General features: G+C 44.9%; 2 protein-coding genes across 2 annotated transcripts; one reads left to right on the top strand and one right to left on the bottom strand.

Annotated features, from left to right (window-relative positions):
* Positions 1-6,700: 6,700 nt before the first annotated feature.
* On the top strand, positions 6,701-15,401 carry LOC138601236 (uncharacterized protein C17orf114). Its single transcript, XM_069672817.1, has 3 exons — positions 6,701-6,853; positions 12,216-12,311; positions 13,476-15,401. Exons 2-3 carry the CDS (start codon positions 12,227-12,229, stop codon positions 13,646-13,648), a joined length of 258 nt encoding a protein of 85 aa, XP_069528918.1. The 5' UTR covers positions 6,701-6,853; positions 12,216-12,226; the 3' UTR covers positions 13,649-15,401.
* Positions 15,294-19,888, bottom strand: mettl3 (methyltransferase like 3). The gene is made up of 11 exons (XM_069672815.1): positions 19,706-19,888; positions 19,068-19,258; positions 18,535-18,987; positions 18,269-18,444; positions 17,634-17,847; positions 17,359-17,546; positions 17,112-17,150; positions 16,914-17,022; positions 16,647-16,712; positions 16,445-16,557; positions 15,294-15,685 (listed from the first exon to the last, which is right to left on the bottom strand). The coding sequence occupies exons 1-11, from the start codon at positions 19,806-19,808 to the stop codon at positions 15,571-15,573; spliced, it is 1,767 nt and encodes a 588-aa protein (XP_069528916.1). The 5' UTR covers positions 19,809-19,888; the 3' UTR covers positions 15,294-15,570.
* Positions 19,889-19,971: the final 83 nt, after the last annotated feature.

The following is a 19,971-nucleotide window of genomic DNA, read 5'->3' as shown; positions in this document are numbered from 1 at the left end:
GTAGTTCCTGTTAGGCTTTACGAAAGCTAAACTAGATTAACATCAACATTCCTCAGCTGTTATCAGATGAATCATATCAATTTTAAGGTATGTTATCTTGGCAATTCTGTTATTTTACAAAACTAAATAAGGTCACGGTTAAGTCCAATCCTTCACTCCAGCGCTAATGTTAACTAGCTAAGTGTTAGCAAGCTAAGACGTCAGCTGCCAGCTCATATTGTGACTCGATTAGGATTTGAGCGTCATTGAAGTACTTTTAAATATACACTCATATTAATTGGTTTGGAAGTAACTCAAATGTACCCAGAAAAACAAGATTTATGCACTTTGAAATTTCAAAGAGCACATTCTGCTTCTGTAGCTCTCCGAGAAGTAACGTTAGCCTGCTCTTTGTCCCCAAATATCTGTCTATTTACTACACCTAGCATTATCAGCTGATTAGCATGGTATTTAGGCTACAGGCATGCTTAGATCTTTTACTTCAGGATTAATGTAATCACAGAGAACAATAAATGTGTCGTAATTCTCTTGATGACATTAAAACACAGCATGACGCGTGAGATAAGAGACACGCTGTATCTCCAGGGAGCAGGCAGAGGAGAATAAAGGATGCGGTTGGAATCGGCCTTGAGTGACCTCAGCCAGCCTCAGTCCGTCCAGGTCCCGGCTCCACAGAACCACGCCAACATCAACAGAAAATCAACAAATCCTGGGTGTGGGAACGTCTGAAAGGCTGAGGGAGGAGGGAGGGAACAAGTTGTAAACAGTGGGGACCAGTAAACATTCACACAGACGACTGGGCTGGTTTGATCCTGAATGACCTCATTTTAGGTTGGCAGCATTTTAATAAGTCTGAATGCTTTTATTGTGAAATAATTATGTGTTAAAAATAGTAGTGCAGACATCTTTGCTATTGTTGTCTTGTAAATTATCCTCCTTCTTCAACCTTGGATGTTTTTAATCATCCCGTATGTGCCGCCTCTCTGGTTGCATTTCATGAACGTCATCACCCCACCCACTCGCTCATGGTGAATGTTCCTGAGTACGACCTGCTGCGTTCACACATCAGCTCACACCGACTTCTTGCAGACGTTTTACCCGGAGGCTGGCAGGAAAAGTCTGCGTAAAGTCTGGGTTAAAAATCCGTCTGTTTGCTTTCACACATGCAGCCCTCCAGTTTACTTCCGGCGCCGTCCAGGGCGCCAGCCTGCCAGAGTCGCACCTCATCGTCTTGTATTTGATATCTTTTACCCTTTTCAATTTTCTTTTTCATGTAATTAGTTTGTAATTCTTATGGCTATAAAAAAAATGAGGCCTCGCACATTCTTTCTTGTTTTCCTCGTGTTTGGAGTACTTTTACCGGGCGGGATCCCCGTCCAAGCAGAGCTGTGCCAGGGCTCTATTGAGCCCCTTTCCCTCTGGTCAAAAAAGCCACTAACACACGGCTTTTTTGTTTAAACTCTCTCTCTCTAACTCTACTCTGCAGTAGTAATTATCGGCTTGACTCCAATCGGCAATGATAGGAACAGAAAACCCGGGTCGACACGCTAATCTCCATCCCCTTTCCGGCGCGATGCTATGACGCCCGTTTCCGTCCAAGTAGCGCTCAAACATCGTTCCAAATTGGTCAGTGCAAGTTTGATAAAAAGACGGTTGGTGACGCGGCAGAAAAGAGACCAACAGGAGTGTACTCCACTGGCAATGGGAAAACAGACAATCGGCATATATTAGCGGGTTTGCAGGTCTGGAAAAAACCTGCGTCAGCATGGTAATTTTGGCGGGAAAGGGGTATTATTTACACCTGGGATTAGCTGATGGGACTCAGACGATAGACCTGAAATCCCCCAGGATCTAAGGAGGAAGTACCGGGGCTGCAGAGCCGGGAGGAGACGATGGCTGCGGAGGAGGAAACCTGCCCTGTACCTTCACTACATTTCATTTTTTTGTGTTTCTCCAATTTTGTATTTTTGGAGCTATCCGGCACTATAATTGTCTTCGGGATTAATAAAGCTCTCTTGTCTTATCAATGCAGGGACATTTTCAGAAGTGCAGTGCATGCATGAAAGGGGCTACTGAGATGCACCAGGTTTTAAACTTAGCCCCGTGTAAACCAATCTGCAGAAATATAGGACAGTCGGAGCAACTGCACCTGCCGTCCTGCACGTGGGAAGTCAGGTGATGAAGTAGAAAGAACGAGGAAGTCTGTGCGATGGATGGTTCATACACTTTAGGATTTTGATCCTAGATTTGGGCCAAAACTAGGATCGTTTGGAACCACTTGTCTTTAGGAATAAAGGTGCAGAAAAGGAGCCGTAACTGGACGCAAAAGGGTGAATTGTGTGTATGTATATAAGACTAAAAAAAGGCATAACGAAGTGTCGTAATTTGACGAACTTCAATGGGAACTAGTTGATCAAAATACGCCCTTTCTTAACCGAATCAAAGGTCAAATTTATCTTTAAAACGTCAAAATTTTAAGAGGAGGAATAAATTATTATGACGGGTGTCTTAAACGTGAGTATTTTTAGATAATGGATGGACTACTTTGACCCTCCTCCGTCTCTTGTTCCTTCTGGCTCTATCTTCGTCTCCTGCTGCACGTTCACAGCGCCGCTATTCCCGTCTCTCGGCCAGTGGAGCAGCAGCATCGAGGGATTCGGTTTCCAGAGGAGGCAGGAATTCACAGGGGATGATGTCAGTATTATGACAATGTCACTTTCCATTCGCCACCGCGTCGGTCCCCCCGGCTGAGAGTGTCTGATATCACGGTGGCACTTTAGGCCAATGGGACAGGGGGAGTGGTTCAGTTCTTGATATATCACGGCGTCCTCGTGGGCTCACAGGAAGCGACCGTGTGGGCTCATGATAGTATTCAGGCCACCGGCACACTGGCACTTGTCACCTTACAAGGAGAGGAACGGGTGACTGAATGCGAGGGGGTGACCACTTGACTCTCTGTATATCAGAGCAAGGTTGGAATCTGTTGCAGGGTGTTCATAACTTAAAGCTTTCAGATTATGAAATGAGCACTGGGGAAGGTTAAATCTCACTGGAGTGCACTGCTGAACAACCAGGAACTGTACGAGTTAAAATGGTTGTAAAGCTGAATTCTCGACTTTAATACTATTAAAGTTAGAAGTTAGGAGTTGTGAAAAAGCTCAAAGGATATAAGTGTGGTGTTAATTTCAGATTACGTGATGGTTCCAGGGGGTCTCATGGGGCAGGAAACCCGCAACTGGCGGTACAATTTCGGCATCGGCCCTCACAGCCAGAAGCTCTTTATCCGTCTTTGCTGTTGTCGTCTTGTAAACGATCCGTCTTCTTCAAACTCGGATGTGTTAAATCATCCTGCTATGTGTCGCCTCTCTGGTCACGTGACATAAACCGGTGGTTCCCAACCTTTTTCCCTTGGAGCCCCCCCCCCTCCTGCTTGTATCTAAGAAAGGCTGAGCCCCCCTCGCCCGCACACACGTACACCAAAACAGCCTGTCGTTTTAGTTTACATTCCTTTAATTTCAATTGAAATATGGGGATGTAGGCATTTCTGCATGCATGTATGTCAAAAAATATATCTGTGTGCATACATGTGCGTAAGGTGTTTTAATGGTTTTATAACATGTGCAAATCTAATCTTGACAATCTCAGTGCAGACCCTAAGGGGGGCCCAGACCCCAGGTTGGGAACCACTGATATAAACGGCTCAGCCCGACTTCTTCTTCTTCTTCGGACATTTTACCAGGAGGCTGGCAGGAAAAAGTCTGCACAAAGTCGGGGTGAAGAATGCTGTTTATCCTGTTCAGGGTCGCAGGTGGGCTGGAGCCTATCCCAGCTGTCACTGGGCGAGAGGCGGGGTTACACCCTGGACTGATCGCCAGTCAATCACAGGGCTGACACACAGAGACAGGCAACCTTTCGCGCTCACACCTACGGGCAATTCAGAGTCACAAATGAACCTAACGAGCATGTCTTTGGAGCGTAGGAGGAAGCCACGCATGCACGGGGGAGAACATGCAAACGCCACACAGAAAGGCCCATACGTGCACATACTGTATGTGATGCATGTCTGTGTAGGTAACACTGGAGAGCCATACAGACATTTTAAAGCTGCTGTAAAACATGCAACGGTCACAGATATACCATTCACCACGTTCATCCTGACCTGATAGCAGTCTAACATTTCCATATAACCTGTATGTAAAAATGACTCTGTGTGTGTGTGTGTGTGTCCCTGCTGCTTCACAAAGTGTGCCTGCTGCTACGCAGACTGTTTCCTGGGTGATTTCTAACCAGCAGGCGCACACTCAGTCTGAGAGCTCGTCTGGGTAAATTTCCACTCGGACAAATCCGCCCGAGCAGTGAAATGCCCTCAGTAAGCCATAAACACAGACCTGAGAGCTAATGAGCTGCAGTAAACCATCTAACAGGCCGAGAACAGCCGAGGCCTCCTCCGTCGATCTCCCTGCCCTATATGTGTCACTGAAGGGTGAAGACTCTGAAACCGTCACTGTTTGGCTGATTTACAACCTGGTTTCAACTGCAACTAAAAAAAAGGTTTGCTTTGGCAGACGTGATGGTAAAACACCTAACCTTAGCGTCCAACCAGCGGTGCCAGATCGGCACACCTTTATTCATTGGCAGCATTATTCGCGTCTCCAGAGAAGGTTATGTTTATGGCCTTTGGCACTTTGCATGGATCTCAGTGTGACATCTAAAAACAGAGAACAAATGTCTTTGTAATTCTAAGCAGAAACAGGTTAAACCAAGTCCGCGTTGAATCATATCGAGGCTCTGAAAGTCTATTCAAAAGAAAGCTCAGGTGTCGAGTGACGTCTGTTGCAAAAGGTGGGTCTGGAGGGGCTTCGGCGGCTTGTTAATTCTTCTCTGTAGGTTTGATCCCCTTCAGACTAAAGCCCCTCTCGCTCTAATGGGATAGGTCGGGATTTCCTCCAGAGCTATGTCTGCATTTGCTCCAGTGTTTAAAAAGTGCTGCCTCTTATATGCTTCAATCCCTCTTCCCCATGTAGTCCCCAACTATCAGCCGGGATTTCATACTCATGAAAGTACTTCAACCTTGGAGTCAAGCATAAAGGTGCTGGAGGTGGGGAACCCTTTAGTTTCTACGTCTTACAAACAAAGGCCAAAAAACAGTATAACATAAAAAAGAGAGGGGAAGTAGTTACTCAGTTCAGAAGAGTTCCCCGCAAATGTTTTGTTACAGCCGGAGACTGAATAACTGATTTTTTGGAGGTCAAAACAGGACATAATTTCCCTCAACCACTGAATGTAGGTGGGCGGAGCAGCATCCCTCCATCATAAACCCCTTTCCCACCAAAATTAGTGCGTTGACGTACGTTTTTTAGACCCGGGTAGACCCGCTTATAAATGCTGATTGTCTCTGTTCCCATTGCCAGTGAAGTATCCTCCTGTCGGCCTCTTTTCTGCTGCGTCACCCTCTGACGTCACAAACGCGCTGGAGACAGGGTTAGTAAGCAGTGAAGATGTTACGGTGGTTAGGTCTTTATTGTATCTATTACTCATTCATTTGTGTTCCCATCAATGCCGATTGGAGCCGAGACGATGATTACCCGGTTCTACTGCAGAATCATTTGACCCGGGTCTGAATGCCGATTGTAATCTTTCTCACTGAGCGAAAAAAGCCGAGTGTTAGCAGGTTTTTTGACCAGTGGGAAAGCGGCTAGCAATACAGCACACCGAGGGAGGAGAGAAGCAAAGGATAATGCACGGCATTTGAACGCATCATCCTCCCCAGTAGTGCCAAAAAGGCGACCAGAGGGTTAGGCTCTGAGGTAGTACTTAAGATTTGGGATAAAGTCTGCAAGACCTCCCTCCAGAAGTTTTCCAGACTGAGACAGAACATGTGAAGAAGGGAGGCCTCGTCTGTTTTTGTCACAGCAGGGATTCACGTCATTTAGGCATCAAATTTTGTCTCCTTATCTAGCACCAGCTGCTAGCTGCAATACCATCCAGCTGTTTTGCAATTAAAATTGCTGATTTCAAAGTACCAGTATATCTAAATTACTCTGTATAGTCCCATAATAATGATGGTAATAACTAATATTTAGCATCTTTCAGCATTTAAGTTTAGCTAAAAGTGCTGTAGAAAAATAAAAGGAAACGAGAAGCTTAAATATTAAAATACATTAAAAAGGAAACAAACCAAACAGGTAACAGGGATATGGTCCTTTAATTGTCGTGACCTTTGACCTCTCCAAAGGTGTCCAAAAAATGTCTTAAAATGTATCTGAATGTGGAGAAAATATTACTTAACTTGTGATTAATACTCTTCCAGATAACAAGGAGTCTATTGTTAGATTATAATGACACCCTGTTGATGATACTTTAAGCGTTTAAATCCCCGTCACTCATGATCTTATTGAGTAATTTTGACCTTCTGCCTGCTGCACAGATGACTTCATCCTCCCCGACTTCAAGGAGGAGACGCTATTTATACACCAGGAGCTATTTCTGATTAAATTTGTGTTATCTGTAACAACAAACGTGTGAATGAGGTGAAGGCAAAACAGAAGTAAGGCATGCAGGAGGAGGTGTGTGTGCATGAGGAGGAGTGGGGAGCTCAGGCAGGAGGGAGGGGGGCAGAAAGCAGGCGTGTCCACTCACCATGCTCCACCAGGGATTTAGCTATTTAAAGTTCAGTCACACAGACCGCTGCATGCTGCCAACAAGGACGCATGAGGACGTAAAGAAGCGGGCAGGACACACTCTGCTGAACCACTTTTTGATGAGGGGAACGACGGGGACACGCATGAAGCGAGAATAGTCGTTTTTTAACCGGAAGCTCATCAAGAATATCCATTTTCCAGCGCCTCGCCAGGTGGGTACCGCTATTTAAGTTGTTTAAACTTTGAATGAAAATAAATGCATAAACTGCTGCTTTCACAACATAATATAACCGGAGGGAATGAGTTAAGGGACTAAAAAGTGAAGGAAAAGTTGACATGAGTGTTGTTTTGGGGCAGGAGGTGTGTCAGTGGGAGGGCTCGTGCTCATAAATGAGCCTGTTTGGTATGCTAAGTTCTTTTTGTGGGCTACTGTTAGCTTAAACCACTTGTCAAACTTTATTCTACACGCCTGATCAAGTCACCTATTGTTGTTTTTAACGGTCCAGTCGCACATTTTAATTGGCGTCACTGATTAGGGTCGAATTCCGACATGACAACGTGTCTTCTTCATGCTTTAAATAAGCAGATAAAGAGTGTTTCCACTTCCCCCGCGTCCATTATGTAAACAAGCGCGTCTTAAATAGGTTATTCACGGAGACTCTGAGGAGATAAGTGATGCATAGTGATCTAGATGAAAGCTCAGATTATCCTGTCTGGCGCAGCGCGTTTTCATTCAACCTTTCACCCGCACGCGCACTGAAGCCTCCACGTCTTGCACGCACACCTATGTAGTTGCAATTGAAGGTGTATAAATTGGCCAGAAAATACGACACAAGTTATGGAGGACATTTCTTTATTTATGTAAAAATGATAAAACCGCTATCCTATTAAAAGTCCCTGACAGGTTAGGGACTGTACGGAAATTATTTGAGGGGTAAAAGAGCGCAGAAAAAGGGGGAGGATACATTTTTATTTGGCTTAAAGTATGATAATCTGGCTTTTAGGAACAGCAGGTTTTAAATGGCATAAAAGTTTTTGATAATTTTTTGAAGTTAGGTGTTGGTTTTGTACGGACTGTAATTGCTGGATTTCTCCCGTTTTAAACTATAAAAATACAAACATGCTCAGTTTTTTTGGCCATATTAATTCTTTTCCAAAAAACCTCAAACCTTTTTTAGTAACATAATTTAATAACCTACATCAAAGGCAACTTTCATTATGCATAACCTGCCAAAGAAGTGCACATTACCTTATACGGAGGGGTTCAATACTGTCTCTATATCAGAGTTAAATTGATGTGTACACTAGTTTCATTAAGATATTAAGGCTTAAATTTAGCCACGCGATTCAACAAGTTGTTCCTCTTAAACACGTTACTTTGACAGGTTACAAGGGACGGTGTTGCAGTACTTTTATAAGAGGATTACACAAAATGTACTAACTTTTGGGAAGCGAAGGTTCAGCCTTTTTCATCGTCCAAGTAATTTTTACACGGTCCCTAAAATTTGACGAGCAATTGAAAGTGTTAATTTTGCAGAACGATCCCTTTCAGAGCATGAAATATAAATCATATGGCCGTATGATTTCACTGATATATTGACGTGTACGCTGCTGGATGAGCACATGTTAGCCCCATAAATGTTTATCAGTAAAGTGATGAAAACTGATGTTCTGCAGAAAAGTACAATATTTGCCTCTGAGGTGTCACACTTGTCTTAAAAGTGTATTTAAGTATTTAATACTTTTCACAGCTAGCAATAACCAACATTATTTCATCAATCATCAATGGAGCTCCTTAGAAACACATTAAAAGCATCACATGGCTGCGATGAATATGATCGAAGGCGGATTGTATGCAGCTATTAATGGACACATACACTTGTGCAGCTATACATGCACAGAGTCGTGTGTGCGTCATACCCTCTGGCAGGCCTGTGTGAGGCTTTGTGTTGGAGGCAGCGACACAGCACGGCTCTTTTTTTTTTTTTTTCCCCTTAAAGCCTCTGGGAGCGAGTGGAAAAGGGGAGCTCAGAGGAAATGTGGGGCAGTGGGAAGATTGTTATCATGTTACTGTAAGCGCATGTGCCCTGCTGCCTGCTTTGACATTGTTTACACAGCAGATAAGAGGGCAGAGTGCGCACCGGTGAGGCGGTTTGCAGGGAGAGAAGTTAAGTTTAAAACTGGAGAATGTGTCGGGATCAAGCTGAGCAAACATGATTAAGGCTGTTTTCCCTGTAAACACACACATGCACAAACATGCACTGAAAACTCTAGAAAAAAGCAACAACCAAAAGTCCCTCGCTACTTTTTCTCTGGAAGGATTGCGCAATTTTTCAGTGAGCCACCACCAATTGAACAAGTAGAGCTGCATTATTCAGGTGCCGCACGTCGCTCGAATCGGACGGCTGCAGGCTGGGGCCTCCAGTTCGAGGAAAAGAAGTCAACGCACACATTTTTTCTGGTTTACATCTCCTTTTCTCTCCTTCCGCTGTGCGGTCAATGTGGGCACCGTCTGTGCTTTCTGCTTAGGTTTGTGTGTGTGCGTGTGTGTGCCATCTGAGGTTGTTTTTCTCCTCCAGGCTGCTGCGTGCTGCCAGACCCCCACAGCCAATCATGATCCGAGCCCAAATTCCTCTCCACTGACCAGGGCCTTAATGTTGTGTGAACTGTGTTACAAACTAGTTTCAAAGAGAGAGAGAGAGTGTGTTTATTTATGCACAAAGACTTTAAATTCTCTGTGCAAGAGGGATGAAACTAGGTGGGAATATACTTACCGTCCTTTTATACTGTGTGCTATACTGTGAGGTCTCATTTGACAGACTGAATTGAACTTAACATAATGGCTTCACTGTCTGTAAAGCGGGTAGGATTTCACAGCCACACCTGCGTGAAAATAAGAAGGGAGGTGCTATAGGTGGTGAAGAAGCAGGAGGAGAAAAAGGAGCCTTTTTTCTGTGTTCATTCATTAAAAAAAAAAGAGCCTGAAATCAGAGTTGCACAGAGAGGGCCTCCACCCTGGTGTGTCTGCAATGTGTTAAAGCAGCTCTGGGACTCTGTGTGTATGTGCGAGCTGTCACGTCCCCACGAAAACGCCTCCCTGAGTCAGGCCGCATGAGGAACAGCACAGAGGACAGCTGTTGTAATCAAAGTCATGAGGTGTCCACATCGTTCAGTGTGTGTGATCAATGAGCAGTGGGGGTTGATGCTTCGGTCACAATAGTGGGTTTAGCTGTCAGACTGAAGAAGGAGCTGTGTTTGAAGTTTTGTCATTTTTGTGTGATGGTTTGTTTAGTTTGCAGGATTTTGGAGTCACTGCAGATGCATACTTCTGTGAGGTTACTTTCCATATCGTTTAGGTGTTCATTTCTTTGTAGTCATTTTGCATCTTTTTGTGGTAACTTTACATCGTTTTGAAGTCTTTGCATTATTTATTATTGTTCTGTTTCTCTTTGTAGTTGTTTTGTTTCACTTTGTATTTGTTTTGGATCTCTTTGTAGTCGTTTGTTTCACTTTGTAGTCGTTTGTTTCTCTTTGTAGTCGTTTTGTTTCACTTTGTAGTTGTTTTGGATCTCTTTGTAGTCGTTTGTTTCACTTTGTAGTTGTTTGTTTCTCTTTGTAGTCGTTTTGTTTCACTTTGTAGTCGTTTGTTTCTCTTTGTAGTCGTTTTGTTTCACTTTGTAGTCGTTTGTTTCTCTTTTTAGTCGTTTTGTTTCACTTTGTAGTTGTTTTGGATCTCTTTGTAGTCGTTTTGTTTCACTTTGTAGTTGTTTGTTTCTCTTTGTAGTCGTTTGTTTCTCTTTGTAGTCGTTTGTTTCTCTTTGTAGTCGTTTTGTTTCACTTTGTAGTTGTTTTGGATCTCTTTGTAGTTGTTTTGGATCTCTGTAGTAACATTGTAGTGGATTGGCATGTCTTTGTGGTTGTTTCCAATCGCTTTGTAGTTGTTTTGTTTCTCTTTCTAGTCGTTTTGCGTGGTTTTGTAGTCATTTATCATCATTTTATCTTTTGGAATCATTGATTGTTTTGTTTCACTTTGTTATTGTTTTGTATCTCTTGCTTGTCCTTCTGTGTCTGTACTCATTTTGCATCTCTGTACTCATTTCGCATCACTTTGTCGGCGTTTTGTTTCTCTTACTAGTCATTTTGTGTCTCTGTCGTCACTTTGAATCACTTTTGCTTGTTTCCTATGTCTTTGTAGTCGTTCATTCTTTTTGTAATGTTACGTCACTGAAGTCTTTTGGCATCAATTATTGTTATCCATCACTTTGTAGTGATTTTGCATCTCTGTAGTTGTATTTTATTTCTTTGTCATTTTAAATGTTTTTTTAGTGGTTATACGTCTCTCTGTCTCTCAAGTCATTTTGCGTCTCTTCGTAGTTGCTTGTTGTCTCTCTTTGATGTCCCTTTGCATCTCTTTGTGGTCATTTTGGGTGTTTGTAGTTGTTTTGTGGCGGTGCCTCCCCTCTGACCAGGATACTTGATGTGTCACCTTTTCTATATTTGTCTTTTTGTAATGGAAATTATTTATTTTTAAACATAGTGTCCGTTTAGTGTCAAAACTGTCACTCTGTGGAAAAACCATCTGAAAAACTGCCCCTCTCTCATGAAGTGGCTTACAAGCTCTAGTTACACTTTGATAGTTATACTTTGTTAACTTGGGGGAAGCTTGAAATCTGGATGCAGGCTGTTCCCGTCTCTGTTGATGTCTGATCATGTAACGGCTTCAAATAAAAGTTAAGAGTTAACTGGCAGCAGAAACATTAAAACTGCACGGCTCTTCTTTCACCACAAAACAGCGTTACAATAGAAACAGTGGAGATCCATCGCCTCCCTCCTGCTCCATTTCACCTGACCCATTTCTTAACCTGATTAGACTAAAATAAATACCTTTTTTTTTTACTCTAAGTAAATAGAGCTCAGTGCCGACGAGTGGCCCTGGCTTTATCTTATCGCTGCCACAGATAGAGGGAGAATCCTCAGGGAAATTATGCTTCAGTCCGACTTTTTGCTCAGTGCTCAGACCTGCAGGACCTGCACGGTTAGATCTAGATCTGCAGTGGGGTGACTTTAAAGTAGCTTTTCTGTAGCCGTGTCCCGCTTTAAGCACCTGTTAGTCATAACTCGCATACATCAGACGACCTCTATGTAATCTGTGAGCGAGTGTCAGATGAGGGCTTAATAATTCCTCTGGCTGCCGCGGCCCGTGTACGTCCTTTCCCAGGATTAGACGGCATGGAGGATGAGGATGGTGGCACAGTAAATACCGACTGATCAGCTTGGTTCTTGGACGGTGCCATTCAATGAATTTGTCGGCTTAAATTAGACCATCAGGTCGCTGAGGTGCAGGATCATAATTCCATTAAAGTGTGACCTGGTGAGGGCTCAAGGAGCTGTCAGGAGGCCCTGGCACTCAGACATGGTGTCAGCGGGACGGCGCAGCTTAGACGGCCGCTATGATGGAAGTGAGCATCCTGGAAAGTGTTGCGTTGTGTGTCCAAGAAGAGTTTCTCAAGTGGTGTAAAACAGACCATCATTTCTGTTTCTGTTGCTCAACTTTTCTTATCTTTTTGTTCACAGACGTCTCTGCCATGGGAGTGAAGATGCTGCAGTGCTTTCCTTTCTACAGACGCTGTAAAGAGCGCTGCAAGAGCAGACAGTGCCCCCCAGCTGCAGGTGAGCGCCAACTACAATCTGAATCTTGCAAGCTCTGTGCAGGCGCTCATACAGCCTCCACCTGAAACCACTCAGTCAGCTCTGTCCCTTTAAGAAACCCCACCCCTCCTCTGATTGGCCAGCCCCGAAGCCTGCCGAGGCTGCACGTTGAAAAAATCGTAGCGGAGGTCGTCTCTACGTTTGAAATGCGAAGCCAAATGTCTGAAACCGCGATTCTTTCTAATGGCCAGCAGGGGGCGACTCTGCTGGTTACAAAAACAGCAGATTGTATTGAAGTCTGTGAAAACGCCCGACTTCTCTGAAAGAATTATGACCTCTGGAAACATGATTCCAACGAGTTTATTGGCTCAGTTTCTAGTTTCAATAAAACAGTGTTCATTTAGTAAATGATGGTCCAGTTATGAGGAAATTCGACAATACAGCAGGTTATTCTTTCTCCTGTGATTCATAAGTTGATACATCGGAGACCTGTCAATCAGTCTAGAGAATTATCAATGGCTACCTAACCGTCCTGACGTCCAAATACGAGCCGTGTCTCAACTCCTGCATCCTTCGAAGGACGCGGTCTACTGAGGATGAGTCATTCGTAGCCTGTGTAGACCGCTCAGGCCGAACTGAAATGAGACAGTCGCAGCTCCTATTGCCTAGCAACAGGTAGCTAGTGGGCTAACTATGTGTAATGCTAGCTATTTGATTGAGTTGAAACCAAAAACTTTTACATTCAAAGCGTGTTCCTCGGCCGTTTGAGAGTCTGTTTGAATTGGCGTGCAATGAATCTAAAATACGTCCGGCCGCGAAGGATGCACCCGATGGATCCTCCCCGGGAAAAGGAGGGCGCATCTGAAGGAGCCTTCGACGCGCCGCTGTGACACAGTCGGCTTTCAAATATGTCCTCCGAAGGATGCCGCCCCTGGATAGGGACACAGCTATGTTCACAGCTATGGTAACTTAAGGCTCCAAAGAACCAAGATGGCGACGGCTGAAATGCAGAACTTAAGGCTTTAAATTATCCACAACCCAACTGGTGACATCACAGCGGCTACGCCCACTTCTTATAAACAGTCTATGATGTATATTGTTGTGATCTTGCTGCATTGATTGATTGATGCAGATCTGCTTGTGCCGCCTAGTCACGCCACATTTTCTCTGTCCTCCTCCCCTCAGTTCCCATCGAGGAGATGAAGCCCCGCCTCTCCTCCACGACCTCCTGGGGCAGCGACAGCGAAGGAGCAGGAAGCCTGAGCCGCGGCTCCCAAATATATTTCTCCACCAAGGCCCGGCTGTCTTTCAGACACCAGCTGGACAGCAACATCAACGCAGTGGACGCCACCTACTGAGGAGGGCGGAGGAGATCAATGGACTCCAGTATCAAAGTTTCCTGTTGCCTGTTCACGCCAGGACCCGCGCACCTGAACACAACGCGTCTAACATTAACAGTAGTTTTAACCCCTCGTTGCTTGCTGCCATCGAAGAAGCTGTCAATGATTGATTCGACTCAACGATGGACGGAGGAAGACAGACTGAAGCAGAGTTGGTTTTCCATCTCTGTGCATTAAGAGTTCACAGACGGACGTGAGAGGAGACAAGACAGAGACTTGTTTACAGCATTCACAGCCAAAAAGTGCTTTACTTTTTTTCTGTTGGGAAGCTTTGTTTCTTATTTTCTTTTGTGACGCAGATTTTTCAAGAAGCAGTTTAAACGAGCGAACCTTAAAATTAGGAATATCTCAATCTGAGCTCCATCATTAGTCAAAGAGTGAAAGAATCGTATCTCTGAACCTGATGCTGACGTTTCTGTCTTTTGCTTTAACACTGAAGAACTGAAGCATATGAGATGTTATGTTTGCAGACCAGGTTTGAGGAGTTTTCTGCCTCTAGTTTGTTCAGCTTTGAAAGCGTGAAGGAAACTGAGCTGCTCAGCGAAACGTGTTTCTGTTAAAGCTCCTGTGAGGAACTTTCGGTTTGTGCTTAAAGCCTCTGTCAGTCACAGCTGGTGTTCTCTGTATCAACAGAAGCAATAATATTTGAAATTGGCGTCATAGCTGTCAAGAGAGTTGTACAAACAGCTTGTGGTTTCACCCATTCTACATTCCTGCAACACCTTGCGTGTATTGCGCCCCTCCCTCTGAAAGGAACGGCCCAGCGAGAGACGCTGGAGTGAAATACCGTTTTCGCTGCAGGCGATGAGTCAGAGCGGGACAGAATCCAAAATACGACGAGAATATACCGGTGGAGCGTCTAAAACATCTTCAGGTCTGCAGTCTGCATTTCAAACCTGACGATTTTGAACGAGACGTGACATCAGAGGCGGGCGTCCTAGATTGAGGAAGTGTAGTTTAGCCTCCGCCAGATGACGCGTTTTAAGTAGTCTGGTGGAGGTTTTCCAGGGAACATTGGAGAGGCGGATAGCGCCCTCCAAAGGCACAGAGCCAAAGTGCATTTCTACCATAATGGCATTAGCTCCTCATAATAACCTGATAGGACTGAGGTTGAATATTGGTGTATTTGAACAAAAAATCTGCTTTCTTTAACATTCATGTGTCTCACTCACTTTAAATTTCTGCCCTGGAAAATGTAAACAAAGGCAGCGTGCAGTTAATCGTTTAATCGCTTCGTCTGACTTTATAGAAATAATCAATCTTGTCGCTGATGCTCTGGTTTGCTTTTGTAGCTCATAAAAGCCTCAGAATCATTTCAGTCCGTTTCAACTCCTCACAGGAGCTTTAACTATTCAGTCGGTCCCGTCTGGCTTCTGCTCCCCCGGCTCGTTTCTTATCTTTGTATATTTTTATATGAAAACGACTTCCTGGTTTTATTTGATATTCAAATGTATTTACTTTTTTAACAAGCAGCAGGTTTTAAAGAATGAAAAGGGTTCTGTGTTTGCTTGAAATGAACTGATGACTGTGAGAAACCTGCTGGGATTGATACATTTAAATTGATGCAACAATAATTGTCACTTCTTCAAATCTACAGTGTTTCAAAATACCTTTTATTCTTTGCTAACAAAATAACAAAAGATTTACATGAAAAAAAGTCTCCTTTGTTGTTTTTTTATTATGAAGTTTTACAGCATTAAATATGTACAGAAGTTATGAAATGAAGCCGCCCACATTATTTCCTCACCTGGTTTTAATCATTTCCTAAACAAGACGCAGACGATGCATCTTGTTAACATTTATTTAAGAAACAAGTATAAAAAACAGAAAAGCAAAAAGCAGTCTTTAGACAAACTTCCCCCAAACCTGTGATGACGTCATCACTGCATGTTTTTGGGTTTGGAGATGACGCCGTCTGGATAACGCTCCTTAAACCGGGCCACGACATCAGGATCCAACAGGTGGATGCCGTCGAGCTGGTTTCCAAGAGTGACCCTGCAAGAGGAGGCGAGAGAGAGCAGATATTACATGTTTAATATGTAGAACAGTTAGTTTAAAGGGGGGTATTATGCTAATTTCAAGCTTCATATTTAGCTCTGTGATACCTGTGGAGTAGCTTAGCATAATTTACAGTAAAAAAAACTCACACTGGTGCTCTGAGCAGGCCCTCATACAGCCTCTGCCTGAAACGAGCTCTGTCCCTTTAAGAAACCCCGCCCCTACAAGCTCCTCTTCTGATTGGCCAGCTCTCTGAAGAACTCAGTGTTTGAGGCATGCCTCCTACCCTGTGGCCGTGTCACAGAGCTGTTAAAGAGTAAGCTTCATGAATGCCTCCTGCGCTCGTCCTTTGGTAAAGTAAACACTGATGTCGTTCCTTCACGGTCACAGAAACAAGACATTCAGAACAAACTTGACGAGCAGAGAGGTGGAGTGAGAAACATTGCAGAGGCAGACTGAGCTGCTGGGTGGGCATGTCCTTGAACTGTGCCAGGGGCAGGTAGTTCTGCTATGTCTCGGGCAGACGCCCAAATATAGAGTTCCTCTACTTTGTGACATCACAAAGCAAGCATTCACAGAAGCCTGCAGACTGAGCTGAGAAGCCTGGGGATTACTCCAACATACTTTTACCTACAGATTTGAAACTTCACCCACGTTAAGTCCGGACATCCAACATTGTAACATTATATATATGTGTTAAAATGTGCAACAACATAATTACCCCCCTCTTTAAATGAAAGCATGATGGTAAGTTACCAGTTGGGCTGGACGTTGTGGGGTCGACCGAAGAGCTCGATCTTCCTGGTGCCGGGCGACAGTCTCTCGATCATGCCGTAGATCTCATCTGGTTTGTGACTGGTGGAGCGGACCTGGAAGGGAGTGTGTGAAATGAAGCGACCTATTCCGCATGTAGAAACAATACAGGGTTTACACAATACCAGAGGATGTAATCATTCACCTCTGCTACAATGACGTCGCAGTCCAACCCTCTGTTGAAGCCCTGAGGGTTTCCTTTCACGCCCACCTGAAAAACAAATCACAGGCTGTGTTTTATATCTTTTATCGCACACGCTTTTGCAGGCATGTTTACTAACAGTGAAGCTGCCAACACACCCTCCGGCTACAGGGCGTCCTCTCTCACGCCCGAGCGCGCAAAGACTGCTGCAGGCAGGATTCCTCATTAGAGGGAAATCATTCTTACAGTGTAAAATATACGAGGGCATACCAGGCAGTGCTCCTTCCCGTGGTTCAGCCAATGGCCCGTCCTTCCTGTGCGGATGATCCTCTGGAGCTGGTTGGTTTTCACCCAGATGATTTCATCGACACGTTCGTAGCTGAGGGAGGAAAACAGAGCAATAAAAAGTGTAAGAAATGAAATGGTGTTACGACAAAATGATGCCCTGATGGAAGCTCATGCACTTACCCCCAAAGACTGAGACACTCCCTGCCCAGCTCCATTGCCCTGCAAGAAGAGAAGAAGAGAAGATGCTTTTGCAGAAGCCAACATAAATACGAGTGTACTCAGAGTATAATTAATAGAACGGTTTTCTCAAGCGGGCAGGGACATCAGGGTTTAGTTCAGATCTGTTAATCAGCTGTTAAACTCTCCTGATGTCAAAGAGAACTAGGCCTCTTCTTGTTCAGACTGTTCGGATTGTTGTTGTATTTACCTGCCGGTGACCCAGAGGAAGAGGAAGCCGTCGTCTTGCAGAATGGGGATGTTGAGTTTCCTCATCTCGTCGTCAGTCAGCGTCCCGTAGGGCAGCTCCATGTGGATGTCCCACGGCGGGTCGGCCATCACCACGGCAAACTTACCCAGGATGGACACGTCCAAGTAGCGGATGTCGCAGCAGATCCACTGCAAAAGAACCCCCAAAACATCTGTGAATTCTATAACACACCAAATATACCGATGATCGTCATCCCTCTCCTCCGTTCCTCTCACCTGTGAGGGGAACAGTTTGCCCACGTTGCTGTCCGCGTCCCCCGCACACAGGCCGAGCTCCGTGGCCCCCGCCTGCGGCCCCAGCAGGCTCCCCTCGGCTTCGGGAGGGCTGTCGATCTCGTAGTGGACGTATTTGCAGGTGTCCATGTGGAAACAGGTGTTGAGGAAGGAGCAGTCGCCGAGGCTCTCGTCTGTGTGCTTGTTGATGATGCGACTGAAGGAGGAAACGTGTTGGGAAATGTAACAAAGCTGCATAAATACATGTTGGTGTTATGTCATTTTTACGAGGAGAAAAATATAAATATATGTATTTTAGATACATATTATTTACACTACAGGCATCATGGAGGTCAGATCACTACCATAATGTGCTTCTTCTGGTTGGAATAATGTTTTAACCTTGATTATAGTGACACCTTCAGGCCGATAAAGGTATTTCTTCTGTTCTGTAATTTCTTTGGTCATATTTTGCCTGAATTTGACTGTTTTTCTGACAGAGAGATGACAGGAAATGAGGGAAAACACTGAACTGCAATGCAGATTTTTTATCTACTGAATTAATAAAAAACCAGACCTTTGCAGCTCTGTCGTGATGTGTCAGGCAGAGAGATTTAATCATGTTTAACGACACTGACCGGAAGTGCAGCTTGGTGCAGGGCTGTGGTGTGTCCCCCGAGCGCACACACTCCTCTTTGGTCCCGTGGTCGCAGAACTCCTGGACCTGAGCTCGTCCGCGAGACCGGAACTTCTCCACGATGGACTGCTCCTTCGCCGTGCTGGCGTTAAGCAGCTCCAGAATCTCTCTGCTCACCTGGGAATGACCAACATTCATACTTTCAAACTACCGCGCTTCACTTTTCTGTAACGCTGTAAGAAACACAACGAGATCTCTTTTCCATACCTTCTTGCTCTGCTGCTCTTTCGTGGACTGCTGGTTCAGGAGGCTCTCTATCTCCATGTCAACATGTGACGACTGGCTTTTGCTGCTCCTGCCCTTCTTCTCAGCCCCGCTCCCTGACGCCGAAGCCCCCGCCAGCTGTGTCGAGACAGCCGGAGTCAGAGAGGAGAAGGCAGGGCGCGGAGGAGAGGCGGAGCTCTGAAGCGAGGGTGAGAAGCCTGCTGCTCTTTTGTGCTGAGTTTGATCTTCTGCTTTTCGCTTGACTCCGGCTCGTTGGGCTCCGGCCCCCGTCCCGATCATGGCCCATAGTTTTGTGTGGTCCACCGATACCACGACTGAGGGGGAGGAGGAAGAAGAAGAAGAGGCCGAGGTGGGCTGCCTGACTTCGATGAGCTCCTGAGCAGAAAATTTGAGCAGCAGACTCTGGATGCATCCGTGACTGACGGCTGACTCAGACTGCGAAAAGAGAACGTTGTTTATAAAAGACCGGTGTACTTTTTGAAGCATGCATTTTAGTGCTTAAGACAAATACTCACACTGAGGTCATCCGTGATGGCAAGGGAGTCTGTCGGCATAGGAAGACTCAGGTCAGACAGATATCCCAGCAGCCTCTTCTCGAGCTCGGGGTCTGGTGGTTTTTCCGTCTCTTCCTGAGGGGGCAGCGGTGCAGACGGAGCTGGACTGTCACTCCTGGCTGTGGAGCTGTCCGTGCTGCCGCCTCCGGTGTCTGACGGAGAGGAGACGACAAAGATCAACAGTGTAATTGTTGCAAGGTTTGTCGTCTGGATGCAAAATTAAAATACTTTTATAAAATTCATCTTTTACAAAATCCGAAGAACCAAACTTGACATTTTGCATCATAAATAAATAAATGCATAATATTGCATTTTAGTTATTGCATAATAAATAATAAGCAAGAAGAAATATTGACTTGCTGAGACGTTTGAAGGAAACAGTTTGACACCTTATATTTTCCAGTACTTGTTGATAATAGTATGCATTATTGTGGCCTCAAAACCAAACATGCACATTTGACTTAATTCTTCACCATCTATGGACTCAGTATGCGCAATATTTAACTAACTGGCCGGACGAATACCTCATTGATTAATTGATAACAAAAACAATCGATAGTTGCCTCCCTGCTGGTACCCGCTCCCCGGTCTGAACGTACCCGCGGACAGTTGTGCGGGGTCTTTCCGCCGCCGCTGCAACCTCTCCCGCAGAGAGTCCAGCTGCTTCTTGTGCGCCTGAATGTTGCTCCATGTGTCCGACATGACGAGCTGGATTCAATAGCAATGAGTACACCAGTCCTGTAGAATAGTTTGCAGACAAACAGTTGAACACAGTCCGCCTTGTTTGGAGCGCAGAAATGTATGGTACACGGCGAAAAAGTCTCGGGCATCGTGATTTAAAATTAAAGGTTCCGCCTCACTTTTT

The sequence above is a fragment of the Semicossyphus pulcher genome, unplaced genomic scaffold, assembly GCF_022749685.1.
Source record: "Semicossyphus pulcher isolate SPU_LCO1_2020_fin unplaced genomic scaffold, fSemPul1.0.p SCAF_21, whole genome shotgun sequence".
Taxonomy (NCBI): Eukaryota; Metazoa; Chordata; class Actinopteri; order Labriformes; family Labridae; genus Semicossyphus; species Semicossyphus pulcher.
Note: the sequence above shows the minus strand (reverse complement) of the source record. Positions and strands in the feature narration are given on the sequence as shown.

Bases quoted from the DNA above. Each gene is read 5' to 3' on its own strand.
- LOC138601236 (XM_069672817.1), top strand. From the start codon at position 12,227: ATGGGAGTGAAGATGCTGCAGTGCTTTCCTTTCTACAGACGCTGTAAA. The intron at 12,312-13,475 runs GTGAGCGCCAAC...TCCTCCCCTCAG, and splicing joins ACAGTGCCCCCCAGCTGCAG to TTCCCATCGAGGAGATGAAG.
- mettl3 (XM_069672815.1), bottom strand. From the start codon at position 19,808: ATGTCGGACACATGGAGCAACATTCAGGCGCACAAGAAGCAGCTGGAC. The intron at 19,259-19,705 runs GTACGTTCAGAC...CCTCTCCGTCAG, and splicing joins CCCCGCACAACTGTCCGCGG to ACACCGGAGGCGGCAGCACG. The intron at 16,713-16,913 runs GTATGCCCTCGT...TTTGTTTTTCAG, and splicing joins ACGGGAAGGAGCACTGCCTG to GTGGGCGTGAAAGGAAACCC.